Source organism: Salvelinus fontinalis, chromosome 5 (assembly GCF_029448725.1).
Source record: "Salvelinus fontinalis isolate EN_2023a chromosome 5, ASM2944872v1, whole genome shotgun sequence".
NCBI classification, from domain to species: domain Eukaryota; kingdom Metazoa; phylum Chordata; class Actinopteri; order Salmoniformes; family Salmonidae; genus Salvelinus; species Salvelinus fontinalis.
The window spans coordinates 39219162-39229224 of record NC_074669.1 but is presented as its reverse complement, the minus strand read 5'-3'; the positions used below and the strand labels follow the sequence as shown (position 1 = coordinate 39229224).

Below are 10063 nucleotides of genomic sequence, written 5' to 3'. Positions count from 1 at the left end.
AGTATCTGTCACTGTAATGTATCCACTAGTCTAGGTAGATGGACAGACTGACTAGAATCAATCAACTGTCCCCTTTTCTGATCCCAAAGGACGTCGTCACTTCAGGCCGCTATTACATCAGAAGTGACGCTTCCGCTTCTTGTTATGATGACATCACCTGCAGTGCAGTTAGCGGAGTCAGTGGGTTTACTGTATGGGATGTTTTTAAATGTTCCGCCGAGTCACTACTGAGATGAATCATGGGAAACCGACGGAGGAAGAGAGGGCGTGAACACAGAGATTCGTATGGGTTTAAGGTAGGTAACCATAGAATTATGTCAATGTAATTTATTCAACTGGAAACTCGGGGAAGAGAAGGGGAAAAAAAACGAAGTCAAATCATGACGCTGCATGAAACAATAGTCAAGTTCCTGCTTGACTAGATGAGCAGGCTTTGTATTGCGTCAAACAATATTTGTGTGCACGTCATCGACTGCAGTCGGGCATCCGCTTGCTATATATCGTGTGGTTAGCTAATGCTAACCTATACAGGAGTTGTCAGATGTTGCTTCTGGAGGAACTTGACCGTTCATTAATTGAGACGGTAAAACAGTCCAGGGTTAACGTGTTCCATCATCATGGCTCATCCTGGGGTGTATTCAGCAGCAACCAAACGGGACCAAACATTGTTTTCCGTTGCAAAACGTTTCACTGAGGTTTCAACTAATGAAAATAACCCTGTGGTTATTCATTAGTAAATTCCATTGTAAAACGTTTGGTCTGGTGCAAAAATGTTCCAATATAAACTGTTTACTCCAAATGGAAAATGTTTTTCAATAAAAACATGAGTTTCTAATGGAAACATCCGCGTAGGTCCCTCTCCGTTTCACGTCGTTTGCTTCCTGGAGTAAACCGCATACAGTCTCTTGCAAAACGTTTTGCAGAGGAATCTAATGAATATACCCCTGTTTCAGATCTCTGAGCTGCTGACCCAACTGGTTGTGAGAACCACACCTCCTAATGGGCCCCTCCCCCGTAACGTCAGCCTCCTCCCCTCCTTCACCCTCCCCGCGGTTCGAGAAACGACCGCCACCACCCGCTCCAAGGCCCAACTCCCAGAATGCATCACGAGACTCTCAGACACCCAGTGTCGGAAATGGTACCACCAGAGACAAGCCACGCCCTTCTCCGCCTCAACCCCCACCCTAGCCCTTAACCCTAGGCCTGCCCCCAACGCCCCGGGACACACCACTGCTCCCGCCTCCACCAATATCAGCCAACCAGGGAGAGAGAGACCCAGCCTGGTTTCCCCTGATTTGTTTTTCCTACCCTATCTTGCGGCACGGGAGACTGCGAAGGGCTGTGATTCGCTGTCATTGGTGAGGGATCTGTTCCAGAGGGGTGAGGTATGTAATGAGGGGATTCTATAATTGCTCTGGGTGAAACCGGGTTAGCGTTGATTTATGCCCCGAGTCTGCCCCAGGTTAAGGGTTTGTTCCTAGCAGAACTCGACTAGGCGAAGGGAATGTCTGTACCTCGCATCACTGAAAAAACCTTAGCGGCCATATTATTGTTTGTCCCTCTTGAGACGTCGTAGCAACAACATATCCAGTATACACTTCCTTAAAATAGTTTGAATGAGTCTAAGGTAAATCAAGACATTTTTTAATAAATGTTTGACTGAGAGGCAGACACAGTGGTAGTTTGACTGAGAGGCAGTTTGACTGAGAGGCAGACAGTGGCAGTTTGACTGAGAGGCAGTTTGACTGAGAGGCAGACACAGAGGTAGTTTGACTGAGAGGCAGACACAGAGGTAGTTTGACTGAGAGGCAGGCACAGAGGTAGTTTGACTGAGAGGCAGGCACAGTGGTAGTTTGACTGAGAGGCAGTTTGACTGAGAGGCAGACACAGTGGTAGTTTGACTGAGAGGCATTTTGACTGAGAGGCAGTTTGACTGAGAGGCATTTTGACTGAGAGGCAGTTTGACTGAGAGGCAGACACAGTGGCAGTTTGACTGAGAGGCAGTTTGACTGAGAGGCAGACACAGTGGTAGTTTGACTGAGAGGCAGACACAGTGGCAGTTTGACTGAGAGGCAGTTTGACTGAGAGGCAGACACAGTGGTAGTTTGACTGAGAGGCAGACACAGTGGCAGTTTGACTGAGAGGCAGACACAGTGGTAGTTTGAACATATACATCTTGATGGGGGGTGCATGCCAGCAAAGCCACAACACAACACTAAGCAATACACGAATTGCACTATAACGGTGACAAACGGTGCCCACAAACTGTTAAGGCCTTTATAAAGCTGTCCCAACAGCAGATTCACAATACCTTACCACTGCTACACCTGGCTATCAGCGGAGCCTTATCTGGCAGCGAAACAGTTAATTCAACCTCATTTACTGCCTTTAAAAAATAAATATGGCTGACTTGCTTAAACAAATGTTGTTTCTGACAATTGAGATGTACAAACTATGGCATAAGGGGACGACAAGCAGATAAGAGGCAATCCGTAATTTCGATTAAGACATTAATGAGCGAGCTAGGACGGACGTAGTCAATATAACTATTTGTTCATGTACAACGACATAATTCTTAGTGTTCTCCCTGTACACCAAGTCAGAACCGTAGGATAAATAAAGGGGGCATATAAGCAATCCATGAAAGCTCTTACAATATTCGATAATTACATTTCTGTAAAATAGGCTATAGGCTACATGTGCACCACCAAGTCAGAACAGTAGGCTACATTTAAGAGGTGTAAATTGACCAAACTATTGGGGTGAGGCAAATGGGCTACTAACAGCTTACTACACAACAAAGTCGAATCGTGATGTCAGTGAATTTCAGGTCGTAGCTCTAGAAAAAGGCAGGCTGAATAGCAGGCTAGTGATTGCTTTGCAATGCTTGTAGTTAGTTTCCTTCCAAACCACTCAATGTTGAATTTGCGATTTCCAGCTTGTGTAATGTTTATGTCCAATGGCCGATGAGCATTTCTCTTCATATGACAAGGAATAAAAAGGATTTGCCAGTAGATTGTCGACTTGATTCATGATGATGACTGCTAGCTAAGATTTTGAAGTATAAAAGTTGACATGATCATTCCAATCAAAGCTACCGTAGATATAACGTGATTTGACCTCATTTTATCTGTTGCCAATGACCTTGAGCTTTCTTGGATGGGCACTTCTAATGTAAGTCTATGGCAGCACCCAATGTGCTTGAATTTTAGAAACTCTACCCTTATACTTGGCAGTGACGGTTTCCCCACGAGTGACAGAACACTGAGCCAATCACGACGCAACTAGAGAACATTACCAACCCCTACACTTTATTTTCCACTGGCTGCCCCACCACCACAGAAAGCACTGAGCTAGGCTGAAACACCTACATTTTGGAGCTGCCTTACTCAAGAAAGCAATAAAGAGACCATGTTTGTATGGAGGCTTTATTAACTAAATACATTTATTTTATTTTTTTACATTGTTTGCTAACTGACAAGTATTAATGCCAAAATAACATGCAAAACAGGCAACCGCCCCCACAAAAATGTATTTCATTTTTATTTAGCAAACAATGTGGGGCTCAAAACTGAATGACGGGTCGCCAATGAGCATGCGGCAGGCTTAAGTGTTGATTAATACCCAGGCCTTTCCCGTGTGGAGCTAGGTGCCCCGCTTTGGCTGCCGGCGAACTCAGCTCAATACCAAAGTGATGTGGGTTAATCACGTGGAGTAATGAGTAGGATTTTGTTTTTGTGTGATTGCTGTTGATGGAGAGAAAAAAAGACTTGATCTGATTTCCCAATTAAAATGATTTTGAAAATTGTAACATATTTTAGGGATAATGTTTCTGGACGATGCACAATGCCTTGTTGCCTTGTTGACAACATGCCCGAGCGGATTACTGTTCTATGCTCCTCCTTCACCTCTTTTACCAGATCAACTCCTGGGCTATAACCTGGTACCCTTAACTCCTGGGCTATAACCTGGTACCCTTAACTCCTGGGCTATAACCTGGTACCCTTAACTCCTGGGCTATAACCTGGTACCCTTAACTCCTGGGCTATAACCTGGTACCCTTAACTCCTGGGCTATAACCTGGTACCCTGGGCTATAACCTGGTACCCTTAACTCCTGGGCTATAACCTGGTACCCTTAACTCCTAGGCTATAACCTGGTACCATTAACTCCTGGGCTATAACCTGGTACCCTTAACTCCTGGGCTATAACCTGGTACCCTTAACTCCTGGGCTATAACCTGGTACCCTTAACTCCTGGGCTATAACCTGGTACCCTTAACTCCTGGGCTATAACCTGGTACCCTTAACTCCTGGGCTATACCCTGGTACCCTTAACTCCTGGGCTATAACCTGGTACCCTGGGCTATAACCTGGTACCCTTAACTCCTGGGCTATAACCTGGTACCCTTAACTCCTGGGCTATAACCTGGTACCATTAACTCCTGGGCTATAACCTGGCACCCTTAACTCCTGGGCTATAACCTGGTACCCTGGGCTATAACCTGGTACCCTTAACTCCTGGGCTATAACCTGGTACCCTTAACTCCTGGGCTATAACCTGGTACCCTTAACTCCTGGGCTATAACCTGGTGCCCTGGGCTATAACCTGGTACCCTTAACTCCTGGGCTATAACCTGGTACCATTAACTCCTGGGCTATAACCTGGTACCATTAACTCCTGGGCTATAACCTGGTACCCTTAACTCCTGGGCTATAACCTGGTACCCTTAACTCCTGGGCTATAACCTGGTACCCTTAACTCCTGGGCTATAACCTGGTACCCTTAACTCCTGGGCTATAACCTGGTACCCTTAACTCCCTCGCTGTCTCCAGGAAGGACCAGCCTTCTACTTTTAAAATTCTCAAATAAATGCAATCAATCAATTCAGGTGTGTCCAGACATCCTGGGGGTGAAGGAGTGGTCGAGCCAGAGACCTGCTGCCTGGACCAATGATACAGCAGTAGCACCACAACGTATGTTGATAGAACCTGGTAAGCAGTGTTTCCCCTGGGGTTTAAATGTTGTTGTTTTGAAAGTGTATTTCCTGCCATTGTACACACATTACACCACCGCATACTGTATCTAAATGACATGTATAATACCACCATATATACAGTGGGGAGAACAAGTATTTGACACACTGCCGATTTAGCAGGTTTTCCTACTTACAAAGCATGTAGAGGTCTGTAATTTTTATATCATAGGTACACTTCAACTGTGAGAGACGGAATCTAAAACAAAAATCCAGAAAATCACATTGTATGATTTTTAAGTCATTCATTTGCATTTTATTGCATGACATAAGTATTTGATACATCAGAAAAGCAGAACTTAATATTTGGTACTTTGTTTGCAATTACAGAGATCATACGTTTCCTGCAGTTCTTGACCAGGTTTGCACACACTGCAGCAGGGATTTTGGCCCACTCCTCCAAAATCGGCAGTGTATCAAATACTTGTTCTCCCCACTGTACGTGTGTATAAAGTTCATGTGTTGTCTCCTCACAGTTCCATAACGTGCAGTTTTAGTTTTTTAAATATATATATTTTTTAAATGCTTGCATGAGTTACTTGATGTGGAATAGAGTTCCATGTAGTCATGGCTCTATGTAGTACTGTGTGTTTCCCAGAGTCTGTTGTGGACTTGGGGACTGTGAAGAGACCCCTGGTGGCATGTCTTGTGGGGTATGAATGGGTGACTGAGCTATGTGCTAGTAGTTTAAACAGACCCCTGGTGGCAAGTCTTGTGGGGTATGAATGGGTGACTGAGCTATGTGCTAGTAGTTTAAACAGACCCCTGGTGGCATGTCTTGTGGGGTATGAACGGGTGACTGAGCTGTGTGCTAGTAGTTTAAACAGACCCCTGGTGGCATGTCTTGTGGGGTATGAGCGGGTGTCTGCTTGGAGCAACTGCTTGGAGTAACCCTAGATTGTAAACTGTCATGGTTAAAACATATTGATACAACAGTAGCTAAGATGACGAGATCTCTGTCCATAAGAAGGTAGAGCAGCACTTTATTAACAGACCTACAGACGGGTTGGTTGTTTAGCAACACAACCTAGAGACGGGTTGGTTGTTTAGCAACACAACCTAGAGACGGGTTGGTTGTTTAGCAACACAACCTACAGACGGGTTGGTTGTTTAGCAACACAACCTACAGACGGGTTGGTTGTTTAGCAACACAACCTACAGACGGGTTGGTTGTTTAGCAACAGAACCTACAGACGGGTTGGTTGTTTAGCAACAAAACTGACGTGTGCGCAACTATGGGGCAAAACAGATGCACAATGAGCACTTGTTGTCTCTCAAATAAATTGTTAGTTGATGGTTAGCTAGCTTGTGAATGATAGACATCAGTCAAAACTTTTTAAAATTGTATTTAACCTTTTAACTAGGCAAGTCAGTTAAGAACAGATTCTTATTTACAATGATGGCCTACCCCTACTTTATTTACAATGACGACGCTGGGCCGATTGTGCGCCACCCTATGGGACTCCCAATCATGGCCAGATGTGATACAGCCTGGATTCGAACCAGGTACTGTAGTGACGCCTCTTGCACTGAGATGCAGTGCTCTAGACCGTTGTGCCACTCAAAACAAGACAAGGTATCAATAACAAGATACGATGAGCTATTGAATCCATTTTGAAATCAGGCTGTAACGCAGCAAGATGTGGAATAAGTCAAGGGGTGTGACCTACTTTCTGAAGACACTGTATGAATGTCAATCAACCAACCAACCAATCAATGTACTGTGTTCCAGGTGTGACTAGCGTGCATTACTTTGAGGACCTGAGGGACCTGCAGAGGAAGTTGTTCAAGGGGATCCTGTGGACGTCCAGCAGGGGTCGCGACCTTTGAGCGGGGTGACCATGACAACCTCTCCAGGACTTTATACACCGTCAGCCTCAAACTCACCTCCCACAACACCTCCCTCCTCTGCTCCCCCACCATGCCTCCCTCCTCTGCTCCCCCACCACGCCTCCCTCCTCTGTTCCCCCACCACCTCCCTCTGCTACCCCACCACGCCTCCCTCCTCTGCTCCCCCACCACGCCTCCCTCCTTTGCTCCCCCCCCCCCCCCACAACCCTACCTGGAATACATTTAATAAAAATATTATGTAAATGTCCTAAAGCGCAAATATACATGATCTGATTTAAATATACATTATCTGATGACATTGCTTTAGAAAAGGGGCACAAGACAGGGATGTCCCCTCTCCCCTCATCTGTTTGCACTGGCAATTGAACCACTTGCAGAAAGAATTAGACAGGACCCACACGTAACAGGTATCAGTATTGGTAAACATGATTAAGGGAGTGTTGGAACATAACAAACAAAATTACAGTTAAGGAAAATGGATGCTTAATCCAGTATAAACTCATGTATAGAATGTATTATACAAGAGACAAAATTCACAACTTCTACAGCACAACGGCAGAGTCATGTCTCAAGTGTAAGTATTATTTTAACTCTGTCGTTTAGGTTAGTATTGTGGAGTAACTACAATGTCCTTGATCCATCCACAGTTTTCTCCTATCACAGCCAATAAACTCTGTAACTGTTTTAAAGTCACCATTGGCCTCATGGTGAAATCACTGAGCGGTTTCCTTCCTCTCCAGCAACTGAGTTAGGAAGGACGCCTGTATCTTTGTAGTGACTGGGTGTACTGACACACCATCCAAAGTGTAATTAATAACTTCACAATGCTCAATGGGATAGTCAGTCTGCTTATTTATTTTACCTATATACCAATACGTGCCCTTTATGGACAAAAGGTGAATTGCTTAGCCACATTTTGTTGCAGTATTACTTTAGTTGCAAACAGGATGTACACTACGGGTCAAACATTTTAGAACACCTACTCATTCAAGGGTTTCTTTATTTTTACTATTTTCTACTATGAAATAACACACGGAATCATGAAGTAACCAAAAAAAAGGTTAAACAAATCAAAATATATTTTATATTTGAGATTCTTCAAAGTAGCCACCCTTTTGCCTTAATAACAGCTTTTTAAGTATAGATTCCTAATAGAAAGTTACTCACCCAGTAAAATACAACTTGAGTAAATGTCTAAAAGAATTTGATTTTAAATATACAGTTGAAGTGTAAGTCAGAAGTTTACATACACTTAGGTTGGATTCATTAAAACTAGTTTTTCAACCACTCCACAAATTTCTTGTTAACAAACTATAGTTTTGGCAAGTCGGTTAGGACATCTACTTTGTGCATGACACAAGTCATTTTTCCAACAATTGTTTACAGACAGATTATTTCACTTATACTTTACTGTATCCAGTGGGTCATGATTTTACATACACTAAGTTGACTGTGCTTTTAAACAGCTTGTAAAATTCCAGAAAATTATGTAATGGCTTTAGAAGCTTCTGATAGGCTAATTGACATAATTTGAGTCAATTGAAGGTGTACCTGTGGATGTATTTCAAAGCCTACCTTCAAACTCAGTGCCTCTTTGCTTGACATCATGGGAAAATCAAAAGAAATCAGCCAAGACCTCTGAAAACAAATTGTAGACCTCCACAAGTCTGGTTCACCCTTGGGATAAAATTTCAAAATGCCTGAAGGTACCACGTTTATCTGTACAAACAATAGTACACAAGTATAAACATCATGGGACCACGCAGCCGTCATACCGCTCAGGAAGGAGACGCGTTCTGTCTCCTAGAGATGGATGTACTTTGGTGCGAAATGTGCAAATCAATCCCAGAACAACAGCAAAGGACCTTGTGAAGATGCTGGAGGAAACAGGTACAAAAGTGTCTATATCCACAGTAAAATGAGTCCTATATCGACATAACCTGAAAGGCCGCTCAGCAAGGAAGAAGCCACTGCTCCAAAACCGCCATAAAAAAAGCCAGACTACAGTTTGCAACTGCACATGGGGACAAAGATCATACTTTTTGTAGAAATGTCCTCTGGTCTGATGAAACAAAAATACAACTTTTTGGCCATAATGACCATTGTTATGTTTGGAGGAAAAAGGGGGAGGCTTGCAAGCCGAAGAACACCATCCCAACCGTGAAGCACGGGGCTGGCAGCATCATGTTGTGGGGGTGCTTTGCTGCAGGAGGGACTGGTGCACTTCACAAAATAGATGGCATCATGAGGAAGGGGAAATTATGTGGATATTTACATTTAAGTCATTTAGATATATTGAAGCATTGTATCGAGACATCAGTCAGGAAGTTAAAACTTGGTCGCAAATGGGTCTTCCAAATGGACAATGAACCCAAGCATACTTCCAAATGGCTTAAGGACAACAAAGTCAAGGTATTGGAGTGGCCATTACAAAGCCCTGACCTCAATCCTATAGAAATTTGTCGGCAGAACTGAAAAAGTGTGCGAGCAAGGAGGCCTACAAACATGACTCAGTTACACCAGCTCTGTCAGGTGAATTTTGGCCCATTCCTCCTAATTTATTGTGGGAAGCTTGTGGAAGGCTACCCAAAACATTTCACCCAAGTTAAACAATATAAAGGCAGTGCTACCAAATACTAATTGAGTGTATGTAAACTTGACCCCCTGAGAATGTGATGACAGAAATAAAAGCTGAAATAAATCATTCTCTACAATTATTCTGACATTTCACATTCTTAAAATAAAGTGGTGATCCTTAATGACCGAAGACAGGGAATTTTTACTAGGATTAAATGTCAGGAATTGTTCAAAACGGAGTTTAAATGTATTTGGCTTAGGTGTATGTAAACTTCCGACTTCAAATGTACTTAAGTATCAAAAGTAAATGTAATTGCTAAAATATACTTAAGTATCAAAAGTAAAAGTTTAAATAATTTCAAATGTCTTATATTAAGCAAAGCAGACGGCACCATTGTCTTGTTTTTAGAATGTTTAGCAAGGGACACACTCCCACACTCAGACACCCCGACACGCCGACACTCCAAAACTGACATTATTTGCAAAAGATGCATTTGTGTTTAGTGAGTCTACCCTTTACTCTCTGCCCGCTACCCTTGACCCTCTCACCCTTTACCCTCTACCCTTTACAGACTACCATCTAACCTTTAAATCGTACCC

General features: G+C 43.4%; 1 protein-coding gene across 2 annotated transcripts; it reads left to right on the top strand.

Moving 5' to 3' along the window:
- Window positions 1-18: 18 nt before the first annotated feature.
- Window positions 19-7076, top strand: LOC129855566 (uncharacterized). Of its 2 annotated transcripts, XM_055923362.1 has the most exons (5): window positions 19-296; window positions 954-1385; window positions 4892-4994; window positions 5366-5473; window positions 6768-7076. In XM_055923362.1, the coding sequence occupies exons 1-5, from the start codon at window positions 240-242 to the stop codon at window positions 6863-6865; spliced, it is 798 nt and encodes a 265-aa protein (XP_055779337.1). In that variant the 5' UTR covers window positions 19-239; the 3' UTR covers window positions 6866-7076. The 2 variants fall into 2 exon arrangements, with proteins under 2 accessions (XP_055779337.1, XP_055779339.1); XM_055923364.1 differs by lacking the exon at window positions 5366-5473 and having other exon boundaries at window positions 34-296; window positions 6768-7075.
- Window positions 7077-10063: the final 2987 nt, after the last annotated feature.